Here is a 26,500-nt window from a genome sequence, read left to right as displayed (position 1 = left end):
TAAGTCAAGAAGTGTATTCTGTGGACGTTAATAACTGGAGCTGCAACATCTCCCTTATTAATTATCAAATTAGCTCAGCTGCCACCCCATTTATCACATATTATGAAGTGAATTGGGGAAACTTCTTCCCATAAACCTTGGCTCATCTGTATACCCTCCCCTAATACATACTCAAATGTCAAAGTCATTAGCTTTGCAACGAACAATTTAGTCCACAGCAAAATAAGGAAATAAATGATTGTTTACATGCTGCATCAGATGTGAGAAAGCTCACAGCCAGAGTCACCTTTAACTTCTCGATTCTGGAAATAGAGCCCCATCATTCAGCTCTTGGGACCTCCACCCAAGTCTCTTCTTTAGTGTTTCTTTGGAAGTAAGGCCAGAAGGAAACAGACAAGGAGGATAGCTTTGGGAGTTACCTGTGTGTAGTTTTAGAAAAATTTTAAGAATAGTCCAGACTTTCATTGTTTAGGGAAAATGTGAAAAATGTGGATGCAACTGTAAGTTGCCGGTATTTCCAAGCCCCTTACGATCAGCCAGGGCATATGAAATTTTGGTATCATATTTTGTTTTATTTTGTTTTTTTTCACTCGTGGTCATCTCAAGAATGAGCAGAAGCAAGGAACGACCCTTTTCTCTTGCCAAGATCTTTAGAGCATTAGCTAGAGCTCAGCCTGAAAAGTAGGGGTGCAGGGCACCAAAATCTCAGCGACTCTGCTTCTGATTTTAGCATCCAGCAGTTCGTGTTTTTAATGGTCTGTTCTTTGTCTTGGAATTTTACGCTGGATCAAGATGAGTTTTTACTTTAGCGGCAACATGGTTGCATCAAAGGGCATTTCTTCTCACACTGACAGAGTGTTGTTTTAAGCCAATAAGGAACCCAGTAACATGAAGCCAAAACAGAAAATCCCATGTTGAATTTATCATAGACTTAAAAGGAAAAACAGGCTGCACGTAATAGAGATCTTATATTCATGCAGCATCCTCTTTTTGTATTCTACTTTGTATACGGAAGTGCTCATTTTATTTGGTGTTGTTAAGTTCAGAATTTTAAAGAAACGTCACAAATTCTTCAGTGATGACAGTTACACTGTCCAGGAATTCATCGAATCTGAAAAATACAACTACCACCACCACAATAACAGTGATAAAAGTTAAGGTTTATCTGGTACCTACTATGCATGAGGCACTGTGCTGGGAGCTTTGTAATTTTTATCTCATTTAATGTTGACAATGACCCTGAGATGAGGAAACTGAGGCAGATGGAGGTCAAATGACTTGCCCAGGGTCATGCAGCTAATAAGTGTCTGAGGCTGAATTTGAACTCAGGTTTTCATGACTCCAGGCCTGGTGCCTTATCCACAGTCTGGGGAAGAAGCAATTGAGGCTAGTATTACCTTTGGTAAGGGGAAGAGTTTGAGTTAAAGTGGCTCTTTGGAAAGTTCATTTATTTATTTCTTTATTTGTTTCAGGCAATTGGGGTTAAGTGACTTGCCCAGGGTCACACAGCTAGTAAGTGTCAAGTGAGGCCGGATTTGAACTCAGATCCTCCTGACTTCAGGGCCAGTGCTCTATCCACTGCACCACCTAGATACCCAGGAAAGTTTATATTTTTAAAGTAAAGTTTAATCATTAACATTTTTAAAAAGTAAGTTTAGTTAGGTTTTAACCCATTCAGGGTTTCTGGGCCCACCCACTAATGAAAGTTGCCACGTAGGCCTGTTGGTCGGTGTGGATGCAGAGGGGAAGGTGACCTCAACACCTCCACGCCTCAGTGGACATCACCAAATGTTCCTCCTCCTCATGGACCCCTCCAGTACGTGGCAGCGTGGGTTTTCCTTCAGTGCTATACGAATGAGCGAAACTCATCACTGGCCCATTTTCACGTCCAGGGTCTGCGCCTGTCTCCAAAGGTCCTGAGCAGCCGGTGAGACTGGGCTTTCTTGGCCCCTCCTGCCGCCTCCAGAGCTTCAGTTCTCAGGTGACTGGACCGAGCCCCAAGGGAAGATCCTGGGTGGAGCAATCTTGCTTCTGAGCCCCCCAGACCACAGCTGGACTGAGAAGTGAAGGTGGTGGGGGCCTTTCCTACACGAGGAGGAATCCCGCCAGGAGATGGGCCTGCCCTGAGGTCTGAGCACACAGCCTGAGACAGTGCCTTCCACGAGGAGCAGCCCCTGGCACTGCCTGGGGGGCAGCGAGAGACTCCTGCCCATCCTGCCTGGGCAGGGAGGACTCAGCCAAGACAGCACCATGGAGGACTTGGCCCTCCTGCTTGGGGAGAGAGGTGAGCATCTCAGTGTAGCAGACCGACTTTGTGAGGGAGTGACTCTGGTGGGGAGCAATGAACAATTACAGCAGATACCCTAACTCTTCTTTACCTTTCTCTCCCCTCTTCCCTCTCCCACTTGCTATACATGGTGACTGGCCTTGTTCCTTTAGCGATTCTCAGAGGCTACTCTTGTACATTCAGTTGGCCAGTCAGCAAACTTGTATTAAGTGCCTCTTTGCCACTTCAGAATGAAATGATGGGATAATGGGGACTCTGATGAGGGTAAGATGGATCTCCAGGACACTTAGTCCTAGAGCTGGGGTCTCCGCCTCTAGAGAAGTGAGAGAGAGCCAGACTCCTAGCTCATCCATCCACCAAACCTCTTTGGTAGAGGTCTGGAAAATGCTCCAGGGACCTAAGTCTAAAAGCAACTTTCTGTGGCCGCCCTTGGCAGCTCAGGAAGAGGAGAGCAGGAGATCATCAAAAGGGTGGCCTGGAGCCGGGAGCAGGGCCTCTGAACCATCCGTAAGGATCCCTGCAGGTACAAGTTGACTTAGAAAACCACATATTAACATTTTCTATGTTTCATTGTATTCTTATGGACTACATATTTCCCCATTGCATTTTAATCTGGTCTGACCCAGGCTCTGGAACAGCAGGCCACGTTAACACCTCTGGCTTGGAGTATGCAATTGGCAGTGCAGAAGGATTTGGGGAAGGGGGTGAGAGAGGCTAGTGGGGGATTCATTTAGGGGCTGCAAGCCAGGTTGGGTGACTTCTTTCTTCTTATCCAGCTCAGACTCCCCAATGCTTCGCCTTTCCCCCAGACAGAAGGACTGAGCACGGCATGTCTTCTGGATTCCTCCCAGCCAGGCTTCGGGTGAGTTCATTTACACTCGCTCCTGGGCAGTGGTTCATACCACATCTTTTCTCAGCATGTCAACAGAGTTCTTCCCCTCCTCAGTCAAGGCATTATCTTCAGTGGTATCAGTTCCCCCAAGTCCTTTCTAAGGAGCTTGGCCTGAATTCTTCTTTTCAGAAGCCTGAGGCTTTTCTCATCAGTTAGGCAAAGTTTATCCCTCATTAGAGCTCAGCTGTCTCCGTGAAATGTAAATGGACAGATTTTAGATAGGCTGTGCATACTCTGATAAGGACGTGTAGGTGTGACTGTAGTACCTGTGAGGTTAAGCATCTGCGTGGGGGCATTAATTAAGATTGTTCTGTCTTTTAAAAAATTCCAATCAGCAAACATTTCTTAAACTCCTACTGTGTGCCAGGCAGCGGAGATGCAAAGATAAAGACGGATATGCAGATAAAAGACTTAAGAAAGAGGCCGGAGGAGACAGATGGGGTGGGAGCAAACAAGAGAGTCGGGGAGAGGGAGCTGTGCAGGAGGGGGTGAACGAAGGTGTCCGGGAGCCTCATCGCAGCACTACGCTTTGGGAGGACAGCGTTTAATTTGGGGTCCCTTGTTTCAGGAAGCGAGGACACTTGGGTGGTGCAATGGATAGAGCGCTGGTCCTGGAGTCAGGAAAACCCGAGTTCAAATCCAGCCTCAGGCACTTACTAGCTAGCTGTGTGAAGATGGGCTCATAAGAAGAACAAGTCAATGTAATAAAAATGACATTATTATCTAAATGAATTCACTTATTCAATGCCATACCAATCAGACTACCAAAGGATTAGGAAAAATAATAATGAAATTCATATGGAGGCAAAACAGGTCAAGACTCTCAAAGGAAATAAGGCAAAAAGTGGGAATAAAAGGGCCTAGCGATACCAGATCCCAAACCACTACAAAGCAATACTTCTCAAAACAACTTGGTACCAGTTAGAAAATAGAAAGCTTGGTGAACAGTGAACCTATTGCCTGGTGTTTGATCAACACAAAGACCCACGCTGCTTGGGAAGGCCTTACTCTTTGGAAAACGGGAGAATGGCACTCAAGAAATTGGGTGTAGACCAAGATGCCCACTTCTAAGATCTGAACAGATGTTACCAAGACATTAAAGGTAACATCATAAACAGAGGAGAAAATAGTAATTGTAAAGTGCTTAGCATAGTGCTTGGCACTCTAAGCCCCAAATGAAAAAGTTGATAAGTCCCCCTCAGAAAAAGAAGAGGAGAGGGACTGGTCAAGTAGGCAGAATCACAGAAAAGGTGGGCTGCCCACCCCTCAGGCTGTGTGTGTGCCCTGGCATGGTAAGAGGCCCAGAGAAAGGCTTGTTGGTTAAGCCCTTGGTCGGGATGGGGAGGGGGTTATGTAAAGGTACCAGAGGCTGGTTTACCATCTTGCTTGGACAGAAAACTGTCATCAGAAAGACAGCGGGTATATACCTTTGGAACTTAACAAGTTCTGTGCCTATTGTGAGAAACCACAATAAATGTTATGATTACACAAGGGTGGGAGTGGAAGGGTAGAGACAGGACTGATTTTATTCCAGGTCTGAAAGTACAGAGGAATCAGTGACCTCTGAGAAGGAGCAGAGCCCCGTTCGTGGCGGGCAGTGGAGAGCGCTTCTTGCCTGACGGGCCACTTGTGGGGTGCCACATCCTGAGTGAATATGCCTCCAATAAGTTGCTCAGTAATGGGACACGTGTAGCCAGCTCTAAGTCAATATTTGGAGTGTGCTGACATTAGTGTGATGTGTCTTGCCGTCAGGTGTTGGCTGACTTTTCTCATGAGGTTTTGGGCATTGGGAGGAAAGTGCGTGATTTTCTTGGGGTTCACCTGTGGGAGAGGTGAACTGGAGCACATGCCACTGAGGAAGTCGTTATTTAAGAAATATTTGACACGAAATATTCCAACTCTCAATGCTGTGAAAACCTCTGCCTTGAAGCCCTTCAGCTTCCTGTGTCTCAAGGCCTTTGAGGGGAGTGGTCCTTGACAAGCAGGGATGTGTTTGGTTCAGGAATCAGTGACATTCAAGGACGTGGCTGTGAACTTCACCTGGGAGGAGTGGCGCTACCTGGAGCCTGCCCAGAGGGCCCTGTACAGGGACGTGATGTTGGAGAACTATAAGAACCTGGTCTCCCTTGGTAAGCGCACCGTTGGTCCCCTGGGACTCAGAGTCCGGCCACAGGGTCCTGCAGGCTGTGGGGTACATCTGAAAAGGTGAGCTGAGTTTTTGCTTGTTATATAAGAGAATGCAAGATTACCAGTCACTTGTGGTAAGTCCCAGGTCCCTTGTGGCCCATTGAGAGAAGTTTCCAAGTGAAAGTCTTTGCTTGGAGCTGATGGAAGCCCGTGGATCCTTTGTGCTGGCCGTGTTCTTATGATACGCAGGCTGATGTCCTTGGGGAATGGGAAGGCTTCTTTCTCCCAGAAGCCCTCCCCACTTTGCCAGGATCTCTCTCCTCTCCAGGTGAGGCCAGCAGCAAACACCTCTTGGCTGAACCTTGTTTTCCCCAGCTCAGTTTCCTCCACATAATAAGGACTTAATGAATAGGTCCCAGGCCTGACCACCTCCCCTGATGTGGGCGTTAAAGTGGTTCCTTTTGGCCCCTAGGGTCATACATAAAATTCTGTGGTTATCATTCCTAACCCTCCCCAGCCTGGCGCTGTCCTGCCCTTCCAGCTTGGTGTCCAGTGTTGGTACCAGCTGTGTGCTTCTTTGGCTATCCCTCTTTCTAGGACTAGCAGTGAAATGTTAGATAACTTTCTGTCTTCAGCCCTCTCCCATTTCTAATCCTATTCCTAGGGCTTCCTGTTTCCAAACTGGATGTGATCTCCCTGTTAGAGAGAAAAGTACAGTGGATGCCAGAGGGAGAAGTTTCCAGAGGCTCTTGTACAGGTGAGTGAGCTCAAAACAGGTAAAAGGGAGTCATTGCAAACAGCATTTCCTCTGATCCCTGGTGCCCAGGGAGCTCACCTCCAGGGCTTTGTGGGGAGACCTTGGACTGCAAAGTATGAGCTTCACTTTTCACTGTCCCCAAATCTGTTTCTCTCTCCTTTCCTGTCTCAGTGAATAAGATATGCTCCTTCTTTTGTGTTGTTTAAAATAATTTTCAGTTTAATAACCATCAGCAAAAATGATTCCTTATATACAAGGAAGAGTGATAAGTAATACCTGAAACTACAAATTTCCGTTATTTTCAGTTACTTATTTAAAATGTAAATTAACTTTATTTTTTAGAAATAACTTTTATCAATAGCCTTTGTTTTGATGCCATCTACATTTCTCTGCATATCACTCTTCTTCCCTTTCCAGAGAATAAAAGAACATAAAAAACCAGTTCAGCACAACTAATTACACTGAATAATAAACATAATGATATTAAAAACAAAAATATCCAGAACTACATTACTTTCTCTTAGATTCAGAACAGGCTTTTGCCAAAGTAAAAGAGGGATCTTTTAAAATAAGATTAAAAAATATCTAAGCCCAAAGTTGGTGCTATGTGTAGTGGGGAGACAGCAGGCTCTTTCCCAGTGGGTACAGGAGAGAAGCCAGCACGCCTTCTTTCCCCACTCTTGTTGTGACTCAGTCTTAGAAATCCTAGCAGTAGCTGTAAGACACAAAAAGAAATTAAAGGCATAAAGGTAGGTAAAGAAGAGAAAAAACTCATTTTAATGAAAGTATTGCCAGCAGTGTTAGTTGTGAAAGTAAAATCCAAGAAACAGATTTGTTGTTCTTTGATTGGGGAAGGGGTGAGCCCATGATGGTTGGTGCATCAGTGGAATATTAGGCAGGAAAACGATGTAAAACAATTGGGGTAGTAGCAGAAGGCTGTTGCCGTGGGGCAGAAGGAAGAAAGAGGATCTGACAAGACAGTAGAAAGCCTGATGTGGAACTGCATAGTTGAAGACCCCAGACAGGCTCAAAACAGGCTAATCAATCCCTCACTGTATTTCAGCAGAGCGTAGGTGGGGAGCCTGCTGCACTCCGATCAGTGACAGAGGATGGTCTGCCTCCTTGTGTAGTCCTTTTTCTTCATTATCTGTAAACCACGAGACCAGAACTACGTCACCCCTGGGCTCCCTGCACTTGTGACTCCCTCTCTGACCCAGGAGATGTTCTGGCTCTGGCTGCTGTGTCCTTCAGACTATCTGAGCTCAGCTCTGCAGGCCGGGAGGGCTCAACGCGCCCCCAAGCGTCGCGGACTTGTCACTGTTTTCCTGACGTTGCCTCCATTCTCGTGTCCAAAGTGGGAGCATCCTGGTGTCCCTGCTCCCTTCCCGCATGGAACCAGAAGTCCCTGGTGCCCTTGCAGCATTTCTGGTCTGACTGGAGGACTTGGGGGCTCTGCCCTGGCCCTGACTTTTATGGCTCAGCCCCCTACTTTGGTTCCCTCAGGCTTCTGGATGTCACCCTGGGTAGACGCGGACTGAAGGAAGGAAGCGCTTATTGAGCATGTTCTGTGTGCCAGGCACTGGGCTAAGGGCTTTACAAATGTGATCTTACTTGATCCTTACAACTACTCTAGGAAAGTAGGTACAATTATTATCTCATTTTTACAATTGAAACTGAAGCAAACGGCTTAGGTGACTTGCTGAGATCAGATTTGAATTCACGCCTTCCTAACTCTGGACCCCTGGAGTGTTCTGGTAGCTGTAGAATGAAACTTAATAAAAAGGTAAACTGAGGCAATTCTCCAAGCAAGATAGCAGTTTATTAATAGAGCACCATATCTATAATGAAGGGGTCAGGGGCTTGCCTCCTTTTATGCCACAGACCCTGAATTGAAGGTGCAAGTCATTTTTGTAAGCACAGAACAGAGATCATGCCATTGATTATGGGAATGACAACATCAGGGGGTTAGGGAGTCATGATTGGTTATATTGGTTATATATAGTGGGCAGAGCCCCCACGTGGAGTGAAGACCACTGCCTTCTGTCTGTAAGGAAAGATTTTGTAAATGTTGTGAGTCCCGAGGTTACTGATAAGGACCCAGGTGACTGGGGAACAGGACCAAACCATCTTTTTAATTGCTAAAGCTGGGAAAGGGTCAGCTAGTCCACCAACCCTGCAGCGCATGTGGAGATGATGGTTTGTGAGAGGATTGAGAGCAGAGTTCTTCTTCCACTGACAGCTGCTGTGGGAAAGCTGAAGCCTTGGCATCTAACTTCAGAGAGAGACATGATTGAGCTTTGGCACATGTGGGCTTCTTCGCTCAGAGGCGAAAGAGGCTCTAGGGGTGTTATGTAGAATACAGAAGATGGTTTCAGACTAGAATCACTTACAGAGTAAAATCACGTGTAAAATACGGGGTCAGTAATTCTCTCATGGCAATGTTTTTTGTGGCAGCAAGTCAGCCAGCATCGGCTGGGCCTTGTTATTGTTATTACATTTATTAGGTGCACTCCTATGTGCCAGACTTTGTACTAAGCCCAGGGCTACAAAAACAAAAACAGCCTCTGCCTTTGGGGAGCTCACACTCTAATGAAGAAAACAGTATATGAAGAATTATGTACAAACAAAATATATAAAGGATGCATTGGAGATAATTAAGAGTCAAGGCAGAAGTATTAAGGGAAACTGCAAAAGACTTCTTGAAGAAGTCGGGATTTTAGCTGAGATTTATGGGAAACCAGGAGGCAGAGATAAGAAGACAGAGAATTCCAGGCAGGAGAGACAGCCCGTGAAAATGCCTGAAGTTGGAAGATGGAGCATTTTTGTGAGGAACATCCAAGAGGCTGATGTCGAGGGATTGTGGAGTTCATGGAGGGGAGTAAATGTAAGAAGACTGAAGAGGTTGGAAGGGGCCACATCAAAAAGGGCTTTAAAAGACGGGATTTAGATTTGATGCTACTGATCACAGGGAGGTGCTGGACTCTACTGAATGGGGAAGAGATTGACACAGTCACACCTATGCTTTAGAAAGACTTTGATGGCCAAGCAGAGGAAGGACTCGAGTGGGGAGAGCCTTGTGGCAGGCAGACCTGCCAGCAGCTACTGCAGTAATCCAGGTGTGAGGTAGTGAAGACTTCTGTAGGGTAGGGGCCATGTCAGAGGAGAGAAGAGGGCATATTAGGAAGGTGTCAGAAGGGGAGAATCACAGGGCATTGGATGTGGGGAATAAGAGAGGAGTCCGGCAGAAAATTAGGAACAAAGTAGATGCCCGCTAATTGGAGAAATGGCCAAACAGATTGTGGTACGTGAATGTAACGGAGTGTTGTTGTTCTGTAAGAAAAAAGAAATACGATGAATATAGAGAAGTTTGGAAAGATTGGTTTGAATTGATCCAAAATGAAGCAAGCAGAAGCAGGGGAAAAAACCCAACTACAACCCTGTAAATGAAAAGAATAATAAAACAGTCAAAATGGAATGCTGCAAAATTATAATGTCTCAGCTTGGCTTGAAAGAAAGAGATCCTTTGTTGTAGTTGGGAGCCATGGATGTGGAATACTTCAGATAACCTCAGACTTTTTGGAAATCTTGGTTAGCTTTTTGTTTTTCTTTCTCTTTAAAAATTCCTTATTATGCAGAATGTTTCTTTGAGAAGACGAGGAGTGAAGGGCATTGTGGGAAATGTAGGTGATATAAAAACACATGCAAATAAAAATCCATTTAAAAGAAACAAAAAAACCCAAATGGAATTTCTCCTTTATAGGCTCAAAGCTCTAGAGCTTGAAGCTACCTCAGAGGACATTTACTTCAGTTCCTTCGTTTTGTAGTTGAGGAAACAGGTGCAGGAAATCAACTGATTTATCCAGGTTGACATAGGAGTTCAGAGATGGAGGATTTGAACTCAGTTCCCTTGACTCCTGAGGCATTGTTCTTTCCCCTGTGCCATGCTGCCTCCATTTCTGTCAGGATTTCATTTTTTTCTAAAAAATCTATTAAGAGTATTTTCCCCAATCTATTTCTTTTCTTACTCATTTAGAAATACTGCTTTTTCTTTGGAAAAACTCTGTATTTTTATATAATCAAACATATTCCTTCGGTAATGCTTTCATTTTGTTGACTAGATAAGAATATTCTGCTTCCCCAGAGTTGCAAATTATAACTAACACATTCTTTACATATGCTTCTCATGGGTACCCAGAAAGCCACCTTAAATTCTACTTACTTTTTGCGTTAAAATACTCCCCAAGCCATAACTCACAATCCCCTATCAATCTTATTATAAGAGTTTTTAATTTCCTGTCTATTGGTTCCAGTACTGCCATTTTATTTGTAAGGAAAATCCTGTAACCAGCTAAGGCTTTCCTGACAGTGTGGAATTTAGCAGAATCCTCCAGATTTATAGCTGGTCAGGGGTAAAAGTTGTGGCTCAGCTTTATGATAAGCATTACCTGGCTAATTGTAAATTCCAGAGTAACTCCTCTCAGTATTTTTTTGAATTGTTTTTACTGATATTTCCTATTTCTTATGTCACCATAGTATCCCATCTCTCCCTCCCCAAGAGACATCCTGTAAGACAAATAGTATTTTCTAGAGAAAAAAAAAGTTAGCACAGCAACTGACCAGTACGTTGAGGAATCCGAAAACCTGTGCCATGTGACCCCACAAAAGGCTAGGTTGGGGGTGTCTTCCCATATCTTCATTTGAGTCCTGTTTGAGCTTTATGATTTTGTTTCATGTGTTTTTGATGTTTTAGTGTGTCTTCGTTCTTTCCATTTACGTCATTGTAGTCACTGTGTATGTTGTTTTCTTGGCTCTACTGACTTCACTTTGCATCAGTTCATGTAAATCTTTCCATGCTTCTTAGTATTCATCACACACATTATTACAGTACAGTAATATTCCATTACATTCATGTAGCACAGTTTGCTTAGCTATTCCCCAACTGAAGGGCTTCTACTTTGTTTCCAATTCTTAGCTGTCACAGAGTGCTGCTATAAAGATTTTGGAGTCTGTGAGGACTTTTTTTCTTATTGATGGCTTCATACGTGAATAAGCCCAGTAAGGCAGTCTCTGGTTCAAAGAGTATGAACATCTTGGTTTATTTGCATAGTTCTAAATTGTTTTCCAAAATTGTTGTACCATTTCACAGCTTCACCAACAATGTATTAGCGTGCCTATCTTTCCAAACCCCCTCCAACGTGACTATTGCTATTTTTTCTCATTTTTTGCCAGTTTGCAGAGTATGAGATGAAACCTTGGGGTTGTTTTGATTTGCATTTCTCTTATTGGTGATTTGGAGCATTTTTTATATAGTTGTGAATACTTTGAGATTCTTCTTTGTGTTCATATCCTTTGAGCATTCATCTGTTGGGGAATGGCTGTTAGTCTTATATACATTTATTAATTTTGTGTGTGTATGTATGTGTATGTGTATAGTGTGGAGAGAGAGAGAGAGAGAGAAAGAGAGGGAGGGAAGGAAGGAGGGAGAGAGCACGAAACCCTTGCCAAAGAAATTTGATACAAGGATGTTTTCACATTTGACCACTTCGTTTCTTATCCTAAATGTATTCATGTTGTCTATGCAGAAGCTTTCCACTTTCAAGTAATCAAAATTACCTGTTTTATCTTTTGAAATTGCCTCTATATCTTGTTTGTAAGAATACATCTTCCATCCATAGCTGTGAGAAGTTTGTGATCTGCTTCTTTTAATTTTTTTTTGTAGCATAATTTTAAATATTGAAGTGATGTATCCATTTAGAATATATTGTGGAGTGTGGGATAAGGTGTTGGTTTAAACCTAATTTCTGCCACACTGTTTTCTAGTTCTCGCAGCAGTTTTTAGCATACAGGAAGTTTTTCCCTAGGTAGTTTATGTTTTCCGTTTTATCAAACACTGTGTTAAGTTCTATTGCTTCTAAATCTTCCTTGACTAATCTGTTCCATTAATCTATCCTTCTATTCTTTAACCAGTACCAGATTTTCTTGATGACTGCTGCTTTAAAATATAGTTTGGGGTCTGGAAGTGCTTTCCCCCCTTTATTCTTATGTCTTTTCATCATTTCCCTCGATTCTCTAAATCTTTTGTTTTTTTCAAATATGTTATTTATCAAGTTCTGAAAAATATCCTCTTGATAATTTGATTGGTATAGTATTAAAAGTGTAAGTTAATTTTGGTAGTAGTCATTTTTATTATGTTGGCATATAGTTTTCTTTCTGTATTTTATCTTTCCCTAGTTTAGATATTAGAACTGCATTTATCCCATAAAAGGATTCTGGTAGGGTTCTTTCTCAATTTTTGAGAATAATTTGTGAATTATGGGTACTGTCCTTTAAAAGTTTAATAGAATTCTTCTATGAATCCATCAGGATTAGGAGTTTTTCTTTTGTAGTTCCTTTACAATTAGATCTATTTCTGTTATTTAAATCCCTATCTAGTCTTTAGATAGTTTTGAATAATTGATATTTTTAAAGATATTCCTCTATTTCTTCTGTGTTCCTGGTTTCATTAGCATAATATAGTCTGATTATTCTTTTCATTTTTTTCTGGTTTTGCTGTGATTTCATCTTGCTCATTTGACATTTTATTGATTTGATTTGTGCGTTCTTTTTAATCAAAATAGCTAAGGGTTTATCAATTTTATTAATTTTTTTCAAAGAACCAGGTTTTAGTTTAATTGTCATTTCTATGAGGTTTTTGTTTCCAATTTATTGATTTCTTCTCTAATTTTTAATAACTTCTCTTTTGTGTTTATTTGTTGATTGCCTATTTTTAAAATGCATATTCAGTTCATCAATCTCTATTATATAAATGTATGATTGTAAGAATAAGATTTCCCCCGAGGACCATGTTAGCCACATCCCAGAAGTTTTCATGTGTTGTTTTATCATTATCATTTTCTTTCATGTAGTTATTAATTATTTCTATGATTTCTTCTTTGACCCACTCATTATTTAAGAATTCATTGTTAAGTCTTCATTTGGGTCTGCATCTTTTGTTTATGGCCCCTGACCAATTTCTATTTTTATTTACATTATGGTCTGTAAAGGATGTATTAATTATTTCTGCCTTTTTACATTTATTTGCAATATTTATGTGACCTAGTACATGGTCAGTTTTGGTACAGTTTCCATAAGGTAAAGAGAAAAATTTACATTCTTTTGCTATCCCAATTAGAAGATGCCACAAATCTTTTAACTACAGTTTTTCCAGAAATTCATTCGTTTCCATATTTTCTGTTAGATTTATGCAGAGAGATATATTGAAGTCTCCCATCTCTGTTGTGGTACTCTCTATTTCTTCTTGAAGCTCTGATAGTATTTTCTATATGAATTTGAATGCTAAGACATGGTGAATGTAAGTTTATTACTGATGTTTTTGTTGTCTGTGGTTCCTTTCAGCATGATGTAATTTCCTAGTTTATCCCTTTTTATTTTTTGAGTGGTTGTTTTTGCTTTGCCTGATGGTGCAATGGCAGCTCCTGCTTGTTTGGGCTCACTTGATGCATAGTAAAACTTTTTCTATTCCCTCAGTTTTATTTTGTATATATCTTTGTTTTTTAAATGTATTTCTTATAAGCAACACATTATGGAGCTTTGTTTTCTTATCCATTCTGTCAGTCTTTTTCTCTTTATTGGGTTAATTAATCCATTTGCATCTAAAGTTCTGAGAGTTAGATTTATATTTTCTTCAGTCTTTAAAATTGTGGGTTTTTTAAAGTTATGAGTTTTCTTCTGCTGTAACATTTTCATGTTCCTTCAGTTATTTCGCTTTATTATTTTTTAAGGTGGCCCTGTTCCCATGGGCACTCTTCCCTTCACCTCTGATCCCCTCTTCTCATTTGTTATCCCTTTCCTTTTATAGTGTAAGGAAGCAATTGCTAAGAACATCATCCTCCAGTTTATTGGTTCCTTTTTCTCTCCTGCTTTTCTCTGGTTATAGAATTCTTCCCTCTCTTTTTTCCTCTCACTCGATTCCCCCATCCTTTCCTCCACTTCAGTTAGTCCTGTTCATTAGTTTTTAAAATTTCATTTTTTTTGTGCTCCTTCCCACCTTCATCCCTGTCTCCTTGTATACATTTAGAAAGAACTCTCTTAATGGTCTTTCTGTTGTCATTCTGTTGCTGTTGCTGTCTGCATGTATTTGCTCCTCCTGCATTTCTGTTGTTTGGCATATTGAATTAGCAAATAATCTCTTCGGCTTTGGTTTTCTTCCTAAAAATATTTCAAACTCTTCTGTATTATTGAATATCCATCTTTTGTGCTATATGGTTAGGCTCAGATTTGCTGGATATCTAGTGCTCTTCAGAATACACTATTCCATTTCCTCCTACTTTTTCTAGTAGATGCTTGCATTATTCTAATGTCCTTTCCTTTGTATTTGAAGGTCTTCTCCTAAGGGCTTGCAAAGCATGCCACATGCAGAGCATTTCCACATTAAACTGTTAAATTAGCTCCTATGTGTCTTTCAGTTTTCAGCCTTAGGTTTTTTTCTGGAGGCAATCTGTGAATTCTTTCTATTATAATTTCATTTTCTATGTTCTGAAGTTCTGGGTAGCTCTTTTTTTATTATTTTCTTCATTATGGTGTCAAAGTTTTTTGTCCTGCACATTCTTCTGGATGGTCCTTGAGCCTTAGGTTGTCACTACACATCCTTTCTTCAGCTAGCTTATGACTGAGTAAATACACCAGTTGGGCTTGGTGAACTGTGTTTGCTTTATTGAGTGCTTTATTTTTCAGTGCTGGCAGATGTTGACAGAGTTGTCCAGAGGGACCCTACACTGTCTCTCTCTCTCTCTCTTCTCTCTCTCTCTCTCTCTCTCTCTCTCTCTCTCTCTTTTTTTTCACAGAAAGTGTTGTGCAAATCAGATTGATATTATATGTCATACCTTTCTTCTATTAGGAGAAAAAAGAGGATCCATAAAGGTACAGATGGATGATAACTGACAACAGAGAAAATAGAGTTATTCAGTTATTATTATTTTTTTTTCTACAAGAGAGAATGATCTTTATACTGAAAACTAAAGAACAAAAATTACTGAAAAGGAGATAATACTGAATATAAGTAAGGAGAAAGTAAGAGAGCACTTTGCTGCCTATGATAAATTCAGGATCTCTTGTTCCAGATGAATTACAATAAGAACTGTCTAAAAGGGTAATGGGCCACCTTGAAAGGCATCAGGTTTCACTGTGTACCTCCTCAGATATCTGCCAGCAGAAGAGTGTGAATAACCAATTTGCAGAGTAGTTTATAGTGGGGTTTTCTTTCAGGTAAGAGTTGGAGAGGATGACCTCTGAGATCCCTTCCAACTCTGAAATTCTGATTTTGTGATTCATGGAAGACTTAAAATCATTTAGTCATTCTAGTATTAAGAATTTACCTGGGTTAATTAAACCAGGTGTTTACTCATGTTGTTATTCAACAAATTTGTTTCATCTGCTAACTATTTTGGGGAATTAAAAAATAATTTTCTGAAATATATTGGTTATATGTCTTTGTTCTTGCCGTGGGGAAAGGTCAGTAATTCTGAAATTTTCTAACTTTACTCATTCTTACTGATCCATCATTGTTGTCTGCCTAAACTCTAAGTTTGTTTTCCAGTTCATTAATTTTCTAAGCTACTTTCCCCCTTTACTGTGTTGTTTTTCCACTATTCTATCCTACAGAAGATAATTCTGTGTTTCATTGAATGTTGTTTTTAATGACACCTGGAAATATCTTCAGTTCCAAGGAATGTAATTCATCACATCCAGGTCAGCTAGATGTTCTGCTTTCGCTTCATTTGTCTTTGTTTTCAATTCCCGTAAACAATGTTGGTTCTACTTGACCCAAATGATGCCTTATTCTCCTTGATGGAATAGTTAGAAACTAGAACTTGCACTAAAGATTCCTTTCTCTCATCACAGGTAATAATTGCTGGTAACTTTTAAAAATTATCTTTCAGATTCTGTTAGTCAGGAGACTAGGTTTGAAACCAAAGACCCAAGTCTCATGCAGGACATTTTCACAAGAGCATCAGCCAAGATGAGGCTAACACAGGCTAGTTCTTGGCAGTCTACAGAGACAGAAGCTGTGGAATGTGACCTTAATTTAGAGAAATGGAGGGTTGGCCAGGAGAGGCAAGCTAAACAAGTAACAGTGTCTCAGAGAACTATTTTTAGTGAAGTGAGTGTGCCTCGATGTCATGCCTTGGGGAAGAGTTTACTCCTCGAGTCAGTCTTTGTTCCTTTATGGAGAGGGACTATGGAGAAAAGTCTCCAAAAATATAAGACACTTGGAAAGAGTTTCAGGGATTTTTCAGACCTACTTACATGTAATACATTCTCCTTAGGTAAGAACCTTTCTAAGTACAAGTTGAAGAAGCACTTCAGTTACCACTCAGATCTAATTAAATTTTATAGAATACATGCTGGAGAAAAGTTACATGAACACAATGAATATGGAAAACCGTATGGAAGAAGATCAAATGTTATTGGACATCAGAAAATTCATATTGGAGAGAAACTTGAATGTAATAACTATGGGAAAACTTTTATCAACAGAGGAAGCTTGATTAAAAAGAAGAAAATTGAGACTAGAAAAAAATCCTTTGAATGTGATGAATGTGGGATAGACTTCAACTGGAGGTCAAACCTCATTAGACATCAGAGAACTCATACTGGGGTGAAACCCTTTGAATGTAATGAATGTGGAAAAACTTTCAGTGAGAGAGCATCTGTTACTAGACATCAAAGAACACATACTGGAGAGAAACCCTTTGAATGTAATGAATGTGGGAAAGTCTTCAGCAGGAGGGAACAACTCATTACTCATGAGAGAACTCATACTGGAGTGAAACCCTTTCTGTGTAATGTATGTGGGAAAGCCTTCAGAGAGAGCCAAGTACTCAAAGGCCATCAGAGAACTCATACTGGGGAGAAACCATTTGAATGTAATGAATGTGGGAAGGCTTTCAGTTGGAAAGGGCATCTTATTATGCATAAGAGGACACATACTGGAGAGAAACCCTTTCAGTGTAATGAATGTGGGAGAGCCTTCTGTCAGAGAGGGTCCTTTAATAGACATCAGAGAACTCATACTGGAGAAAAACCTTTTGAATGTAATGAATGTGGAAAAGCCTTTAGTTTGAAAAGTGTTCTCAAAATTCATCAGAAAACTCACATAGCAGTTAAACCCTTTGAATGTAATGTATGTGGGAATGCCTTCAGTGACAGAAATGTTCTCAAAAGCCATCAGAAAATACATTCTAGAGTGAAACCTTTTGAATGTAATGCATGTGGGATAGGCTTTCAGTGGAGGTCAAGCCTTGTTATACATCAGAGAACTCATACTGGAGAGAAACCTTTTGTTTGTAATGAATGTGGGAAATGCTTTAGTCGGAAGGAAAATCTTATTAGACATCAGAGAATTCATACAGGAGTGAAACCTTTTGAATGTAATGAATGTGGGAAAAGTTTCAGTGAGAGTATACACGTCACACATCATAGAACTCGTATTGGAGAAAGACCCTTTGAATGCAGTGAATGTGGGAAAGGCTTTAGCCGGAAAGGAAGCCTTATTAGACATCAGAAAATTCATAGTGGATTGAAGCCCTTTGAATGTAATGAATGTGGGAAAACCTTCAGTGAGAGGGCATCCATTAATAGACATCAAAGAACTCATACAGGAGAGAAGCCTTTTGAATGTAATGAATGTGGGAAAGTCTTCAGCCGGCGAGAACAACTTATTGCCCATGAGAGAATTCATACTGGACTGAAACCCTTTCTGTGTAATATATGTGGGAAAGCCTTCAGTGAGAGCCAAGGGCTCAAAAGGCATCAGAGAACTCATACTGGAGAGAAACCATTTGAATGTAATGAATGTGGGAAAGCCTTCAGTTCAAGTAATGTTCTCAAAAGCCATCAGAGAATTCATACCGGTGAGAAACCTTTTGAATGCAATGAATGTAGGAGGGCCTTCAGTTCAAGTAATGGTCTCAAAAGCCATCAGAGAACTCATACAGGAGATAAACCTTTTGAATGCAATGAATGTGGGAGAGCCTTCAGTTCAAGTAATGTTCTTAAAAGCCATCAGAGAATTCATTCATACAAGAGTGAGATCATTTGAATATAGACATAAGTGAAGACCTTTAGTGACAACATTCTTAAAAGTCACCAGAGAACTCACACTGGAAAGAAACCCATTGAATGTGATGAATGTAGCGAAGGATAGGTGGAGGGCAAACCTAATTAGGTATCATAACCTTTTGCAATAAATGTGGGGAAGACTTCATTGAAAGTAGACACACTGTGTATCAGAATTCACTGTTGAAAAATTAATATGGGAAAGGCTTTAGCTGGAATGAAAATCTTATTAAGTAGACCTCAAAGGACATACTATAAGGAGAAATCCTTTGAATGTAGAGAATACTTTAGTACCAGGAGAACAATTTATATAACAACTATTAAAATGTGAAGGAAAATTACCTTTAACAACTTCAGAAATCAATGTAGTGATCAGTCATGACTACAGAAGAGAAATATTGAAACATTCTTCACACCTCTTAGCAGAGAAATGATGGACTTGCTGCAGGGCTTTGGGCTCAGCAGGGCATACTGCCTATTTTTTATGGCCTGAAACCCAAGAATAGTTTTTACATTATAAAGTTTTATTGTCTTTTTAAATGTATAAACCATTCTTAGCTGGACCTGTACAGAAGCAGGTGATGGGCCTTCCAAGGGCCAAAATTTGCTGACTCTTGGACTGAAGATTCAGAAGTTTTCAGACATGATGAGTGTTAATTTATTTTGCTTAATCATATTTATTACAACAGAGAGCTTTTACCTTGCATGAGAAATGTTGTGGGGGAGGGTATGGGTCGATACTGATGCAAAAAAAAAGTTTCTAAAACAAACCACAGAATTATGCATAATGAATTCTGACAAGGATAGATTTGTTACTATCCTGTTAAAGTTAATATTCATTTAAAGTGTACATAATAGTTTACATATTCATGTAAATTCTTTTTCCTTTGTAAATTTTTCTTTTATTTTTCATGTTTGAGTTCATAATTAAAAGAAACCTAAATGGAAACTAAGAAATCCTTCAGCCAAGAGTATCATTGGGAAATTTATGCTAAGAGAAACCCTTGGAATGCAATAAATGTGGGGAAAGGGTTCAGCAGAGGGCAAACTTTATTCTCCAAAGAAAACTCATATGCAAGAGAAAGCTTGTTGCCTTGTTTGGCATGGCAAAATGGGTAGGGTGAGTGGCTGAATAAGATGTTAAACATATCATGGTCTGGGGCCAACTAGATATAGAAGGCTAGTGGAGTTTGTACTCACTTAGCAATTAGGACAGCTCACCCTCAGGGCAAGTGTTCTAAGGCAAAGTGGATTATCATTTCTTGAGATCTTGCCCAGAGAATGCTATTCCAGGTGGAAAAAATTGGTTTAGCAGGAGAGTACATGGCCAGTGTAGATGACTCAGTGAGATACCAAAAGCTAACATATTCGGAGCACTTCTGTATAAAAAGGGACTGTCATCCTCACTGTTGTTGGACCCCAAAGATTGGGCTGGCAAGTGTGAACACTGTAGATGTGGAATGGAATGTCTCCTTGTTTGTAGAGATTGGAGTCTTATTCTTGGAAGAGGTCCTAATGGTAGTCTGCCATACCAAATGTCACTGCAGAGTTGGTCTGTTCTATCTTGTATTTGACTCTACTGCTTACCTTCCCCTGACTCTCTCCCCCAGGTGGGCATCTCATTTGACAGTACTTTCTGTTGGGAGTGTACTTTTAGTACTTCTTTGATAGCTTCTATTATTTGTCTGTCACCCTAAATGCTCTCTTCCCTTTTTTCTGTTCTTTTACTTTTTTGACGTTCCTTTCTAATGTAAGTAGGGTTCGCTCATCTAGTAAAGACTGGACTCTCAGATGTATCTTATTCAAATGTCTCTTTAAGAATTCTACCAACTTCTATTAATTTTTTCATTGATATCTTTTGTTTTTACATCACCTGCGTTTCCTATTGTATTCCTCTCCCTCCCAGAGAGTTACTCCTTGTAACAAATACTAAAGAGGGGGGAAAGTTCAAAAAAACTAAGCAACATAATAGAAAAAATGAAAAAAAAATTAGATGCAGTATTCCACACTCAGTACCCTCAAGTCTTTCAAGAAGTATCTATATTTCAAAGGTATATATACCTTCTTTGGGCTAAACTTGTTCACTATAATTTCGTAGCATTCAAAATGAAAACTTGCCCCCTCTATCCAATCATTAGCTGTGATTTAATTGGATTAATACCAGGGATTCAAAGGTGGTCTAACATTATGAAAACAATTAGAACAATTACATTAAAAAAAACCATCTAAAACCACACAATTAACCCAATAGATAGTGGAAAGGCTTTTGCCAAAGTACAACACACATGCTAAAAATCCTACAAAGCAAAGGCATAGAAAGAACTTTAATATGGAGAAAAGCATTGGTACAAAAGCTAGCATTATATGCAGTGGGGGAATAGTGTAAGTTTCCTCAAGAAATAGAGAAGGAAAAGAAAGCTGCCTCTTTCCTTGATATTTTACAGCATGTTTTTAGAGTTACTACAATAGCAAGGGGGGGGGGAAATGAAGGCTTTATAAAGACAGGCAAAGAGGAGACAAAACTATACTTCATCTGCTGATGTCATCATGGTTTCCATGGAAAAGCCCAAGGAATCTGCAAAGAAACTAATTGGGAAATTTAAGGCTTTGATATTGTCCAAAATAGCTACCTCCATTGTAGTCAGACCATTCATTTCCCACATACCTACTCCAACAAAGCCCTGAAGACGATAGCACATGGAATAATCTATAAATAACATGAGAAACTACCATAAATGATTTCTGAATGCTTTGGAGGCTAACCAGAAACCTGAGGACAGTAGGAAAGAGGGTCGCTGGAGGTCTGGTTCCAGCACAGGACAGCCTCCTAGCACAACCAGATCTGGGCAGGGTCGTGTTTAGTCTACAAGTGTCTGTGTATGGAGGCAGCAAGAGCAGAGAGCTCTTCCAAGAAGGCCCCAAGGCGGGGGGCATTAGAAGCCCCAGGAGTGGGAACAAGTAGGGACCACTTTAGTGCAGCTGTTCTCAGGATAGAATAGCCCTGCTCCAGGGATTCCGGTCCAGCACTCTTCTTGAGGTGTTGGAGAGGGGCCAGAAGACCCAGGTCTCTGAATCTCAAAGAATCTAGGGGGCCTAACCCTGGGAGGTGGAAGTCAATTTAAAAGCCCAGGTGACCCAAAGTGGGACCAAAGCAGAGCCAACCACTGAACCCAAAGCCTCACCAGGGGCCTGAGCCTGGCCCTGGCACAGAGGCCTAATTTAGGAAATAAAGCTAGAGAGATGGGTAAATATAAGATGATATCGACCTGTGTCAGAAATTTTTGTAGATACATTCTCCAAATGAGCAACTCTGTAAGACTGCTAGCAGAGAGTCAAAGCATGTTCCACAAGTACTACACAAATACCTAGAAGAAATAAAGTGAAAGATAAAGAATTAAGTAAAACCTTTGGAGGAAAGAACTAGGAATAACATAGTTTAAAACTGTTCCCTAAGCTTCATTTAAGAAAGTCTCTAGAAAAATAGATTACCTCAAACACAAATCATTGACTCTATAAGGCAGCAAGAAATGTTAGAACAGAGTCAAAAGAATGAAAAGGTGGGGGGGGAATGTATCTTATCAAAAAGGACTGATAAGGAAAACATACGAAGTAGAGATAAATGTCATTGAATTCCCAGAAAACTATAAAGAAAAAAAGGTCTGGAGACTATATTAGATCCAGAGGATTAAGTAAAGCTGGAATCTACTAATCACCACCTCCTGAAGGGAAAAGCTCGAGGAATCTTAGAGACAAAATGCCTCTATCCCACACAGGAAAAAAAAAATATCCCCAGCATACAGAAAGAAGTTGTTCCAAGTACCAAGGAACTACAGTTAGCAGTTCATCTAAAATCCATTGGCTTCTACTGAAAACAAGAGGAGATCTTGGAATACGATATTTCGAAAGGCAACTCAGAGTTACCCTGCAATGTGGAGTATGATCTTACCAGGGCTTGGGGAAATGGACCTTTCATGGAACAAAGGACTTCCAAATGTTTCTGATAAAAGACAAGATTTTAGTAGGAACTTTGAAATGCAAATAGATTACAGAATAACCTTGAAGGTAAATTTATTTGAGTAGTAGCAATAAGCTGTATAATTACGTAGTACCAACATTCTGTTGGGGGTCATGGGGAGAAACACATATCCCTTAAAAACCTTAATTTCTTCAAAGAGTATTGAAGGAGTTAAATGGAGAGACTTGGAGTGGACTGCCATTTTCAGCGTTTGGAGAAGAGAAAGAGAAGGGAGGGTAAAAAGAATATTATTCTTATATATAATGGGCAAAGGAGAGTTTAACACACAGGCAGTTTGGTGTATAAATTAACCAAACTCAACAGGGATGCGGGGGAGGGAGCTAAGATAGAGGAAGATAATATCATGGAAGGAACATACAAACAAAACAGATTTCCTCATCCTAAAATTAAAATGGGGAGAGAAAGGAACTAGGACCTAGAAGAGTGCCTTAGTCAATTGGGGGATGGCTGAACAAGGTGTAATATATGAAGAATGGAATATTATGGCATCACAATAAATTACACCAAGTGAAGGAAGCGAGCCCAGGAGAACAATTTCTACAAGGACAGCAACATTGCAAAGAAAACAACTTGGAAAAACTCATGCACTCAGATCAGTGCAATCACTACCTTGTCTCAAGAGGCTCTATGATGAAGCATGTTACCTACTTTCTCACAGAGAAGGGATGGGCACAAACCACAGAGACATTTTGGAGATGAATATTTGGATATTTAACATGCAGTTTGCTTGACTATGCTTATTTGCTATGAAGTTTTTTTTCTTCCTCATGCTTTTTAATGGGAGCGATCAAGGGAGTGGATTAGAATTAGTAATGCCAAACGATATATAGGGCCCTATTTTAAAATGTTTTAAATTTCACAGACCATTTGTAACAGGAGTAAGCTTGAGTCTACTTGCTGTTGCAAGAGAATAACTTCTAGCTCCACCCCTGGTTGGAGGACCAGGGCCTAAGCATGAGCTGGACTGGCCCAAATCGTTGCAATACCCCAAGACCGTGGTGTCCTGACTGGACAGAAGTACCAAGTAGTGGTGGACATTGGAAGCAGTGTCAGCAAATCAACATTCACTATCCAGTTCAGCCAGTCCTATCTTATGGATTATGATCTAACAATTGAAGATTCATACACCAAACTGTGACAGATTTTAGGGAAGGGGGTTGATATTCTTGGCACAAAAGGGCAAATAAGAGTGTAGGATGATGAGAATATAAGATGTGAGGATTGGAGAGGATTTCTTGCTGGTCTTTTCAGTCACTTATCAAGGACTCTGAAGAAATCTATAAAATGCATAAGCAGATCCTCAGAGTAAAAGACCATGATGAGTTTCCAGTCATTCCAGTTCATGATAAAGCAGATCTTAACAATCAAAGAAGATAGCAAACTGCAAAGCAAACAAAGACATACATGGAGGTATCTGCAAAAGTTAGGATGAACTTAGACCAACCTTTCCATGAAATTGTATGGGGTGTTAAGAAACTTCAAGAAGAAATGCTATTCTTCCTTAGAGCCAGTAAAGGAAGAGAAAGATGAGAAAAGACATTGTGTTATTTCTAGGAATTTCATTTATCTTAGCTACTGACTTCCAGAAAAAGGCCCTCTTTTGTTCCTTTCCTTCCTTCCTAATTTACGTTCTCCTGTTGGATACCTCTCTGGCCTTACACACATTATTAGTGTTATTATTAGTGGCTAACTAGACGTCCAAGAAGAGGGCTAAATCCTGGCCTTGGAGATAACATTACAGATGTGTCAGGACAGATGTAAAGAAAACACTAAGGTTGTTTCTCTAAGACCATCCAATTATTATTTTTAAAAGCTAGATGTGTATGCCTACAACACACATACTTTAAGGACTTATAATGGGGATATTTTACCCTAGGGGATCAAATTTTCATCCAAGTTAAAACCATATATAAAATGATTAATTTTTACTTCTGAAGTCATCTTGCCTATTATCATCCTAAATCAAAACTTGGGGAATTTTGTGGTGAGTTCTTATTTGTATTTTGTTTGTAGTGGAGGGATGTGAAGGAGCTTTTTACCAAAGAAATTAAAATTTTTATTTCAACTTCAGCTAGCTTTAAACCCACTGAAATGATTTAGCAAAAATGATGTATCTTAGACCTCATGGATTACTGTAGCTTCTGGTTTCCAGGGGCTAAAAACACCTAACCTTATATTGTATTTTCTCCCATGTATCCAGAATAATTATAGAGATTTTATTGCTCTTCTCATTGTTGCTTTATGGTTAATGATAGTGTTTTCTGTGACCAAATACCTGCACTCATTCTGGACAGAAATATTTCAGTTTCTTAGGAAGCTCCCTCAGGTCAAACAACAATTTCTTTTTTTGTATTTCTGGGTAAGAAATTAAAAAAAAAAAACTAAAAAATAATTAATCTTTGCAAAGTTAGAGATGATTAGTGTATTTGCTTTATCCTTTTATCAGTTTTCTTGTCATTTTCATATATTTGTTAGCTGGTACATTTTTGTAGCATAACATGTATGTGCAAAAAGTGAATATTTAGGGGCAGCTAGGGGGCACAGTGGATAGAGCACCAGCCCTAGATTTAGGAGGACCTGAGTTTAAATCTGGCCTCGGACACATAACACTTACTAGCTGTGTGACCCTGGGCAAGTCACTTAACCCCATTGCCTAGCAAAAACAAAACAAAACAAAAAGTGAGTATTTCATTTTCCCAGTTTATTTCTAACAAAAAAAAATGCATGTGAAATTTGCATAAACTATGGTAAAACTTATTCTTCTGGGCTTTAGTGGGGCCCAATTATGACCACTGATATTGCTGGCCAAGATACTGTCACAGAATATGAAACCCGGGACGTAGATCTCAAAGTTGCTGTCAGTAGCCCTTAGGAGAGACTGATTGTTTACATTAAGCATTAAACTGCACAGCTCTGAACAGACTCTTACTGTGGATGATTTCCGACTTTTAAAAAAATCTTATGGCTTGTGTTTAAGCAAAGTTCCCTCATTTGGAGATGCTGTGTTGTCGCATAGTTGCCACTCAACCAAATGTGTGCAACAGTCCCATGAAGCTGATAAAGTATGTACCCTTGTAGAGCTTCAGGTGCTAGAATTAAAGATCTCTTATGACAAGGCGGGAAAAATAAAAGTGAAGAGAAGGAAGCGCAGACAAGCAGGACAGTTTTGAAAAGAAAATGTAGGATTTGTAATATACATTTGAAAAAGCAAGTGTTAGGAAATGGAGATTCATACTTTCATATTAGAATCCTTTTGTGCTCTGTTGTGTATCTGGAAATGCTCTTTTTTGATGTTTAAGTAAAACCTTTTTAAAAGATAATTCATAACCTTAAAGAGAGCAGTTTTGGTGGAGAAGTCAGAAGATGAGAAGTCAGATTGCAAAGTCTTGAGAAATGAGTGAAAGGAGAGGAAATGGAGATAAGGCATATATACATCTTGTGGAAGTTTAACTGAAAAAGAGGAGAGACGCAGCATGATAGCTTGAAGACATGACAGGATTTACTGGGTATTTAGGTTGGGTAAGACTTGGCCATTTTGAAGTCAGTATGGAAGGAACCAGTAGATTGAGGAGTAGAGTGGGTTTGCTGGAAAAGAAGGGATCAAGTAGACATGTAGAGGGGCTAAAGGACAGATGCTTCAGAAATTGGAGGAAAGAAAGATAATGAAGGGTGATGTTGAGGGGTTTGGAAGGACAGTGTGGTGTAGTGCAGGGTCTCTACACTTCAGTGTCTTATTTGAGTGTCTCACTGAGGATGTTGGGTTCGGCTGTCTACTGTAGTTCCTTTTCGCTCAATCTAGGATCCTATGAAATGAAGAGGGAACTCATGTTTTTTATCAGCAAAATATGAGAGCAAGGTTTCCAGCTGAGATGTTTGGGGAGGTGAGGGGTGTTGTTAAAGAGAAGGTTTGGAATGGCTGTATGTGTAGGATAGAAAATCCACTAGGGAGAAATAAAAGTATTGCAGAACTGATGACCAATTAAGATTAGATAACATACATCTGCCTTGGATGCAGTCAGTTTGGTTCCATGATTTTCTCTAGCTTTGTTTAGCAGCATGCAAAAATGGAGGAGGTAGATGGTAGAAGTAATTCAGGGTTAAGATTTAGCAAGCGTTGTGTGGCAATAGGACAGGGACAAGAAACTTGAGAGTAAAGAACAGTGTGAAATTGAACTGGTTAATCATATGTTTTAAATTAGGAAAAGGAAAACAGCATTAATGACCTAAAAAATATACTGAGAAAGAGAAGGATTCAAGGTCATAGTCAACATTTACTAAGCCAGT

At 40.0% G+C, this 26,500-nt stretch overlaps 1 protein-coding gene and 1 pseudogene across 2 annotated transcripts in view; both read left to right on the top strand.

Annotated features, from left to right (window-relative positions):
* LOC110198114 (uncharacterized) overlaps window positions 1-23,179 on the top strand; it is a 28,144-nt gene extending 4,965 nt beyond the window's left edge. The window contains exons 2-6 of one of the 2 annotated variants that reach the window (XM_020972281.2): window positions 1,893-2,284; window positions 3,064-3,149; window positions 5,182-5,308; window positions 5,971-6,063; window positions 16,389-23,179. In XM_020972281.2, coding sequence (XP_020827940.1) covers window positions 2,251-2,284; window positions 3,064-3,149; window positions 5,182-5,308; window positions 5,971-6,063; window positions 16,389-18,163 — 2,115 coding nt within the window. In that variant the 5' untranslated portion in view covers window positions 1,893-2,250 and the 3' untranslated portion in view covers window positions 18,164-23,179. Of the gene's footprint in view, window positions 1-1,892; window positions 2,285-3,063; window positions 3,150-5,181; window positions 5,385-5,970; window positions 6,064-16,388 lie in introns of those variants that run through there. The other variant, XM_020972284.2, reaches the window with a different exon arrangement.
* On the top strand, window positions 19,292-26,135 carry LOC110198056 (ras-related protein R-Ras2 pseudogene; annotated as a pseudogene).
* Window positions 26,136-26,500: the final 365 nt, after the last annotated feature.

Source organism: Phascolarctos cinereus, unplaced genomic scaffold (genome assembly GCF_003287225.1).
Source record: "Phascolarctos cinereus isolate Bilbo 61053 unplaced genomic scaffold, phaCin_HiC Scaffold_5;HRSCAF=322, whole genome shotgun sequence".
Lineage (NCBI taxonomy): Eukaryota > Metazoa > Chordata > Mammalia > Diprotodontia > Phascolarctidae > Phascolarctos > Phascolarctos cinereus.
Note: the sequence above shows the minus strand (reverse complement) of the source record. Positions and strands in the feature narration are given on the sequence as shown.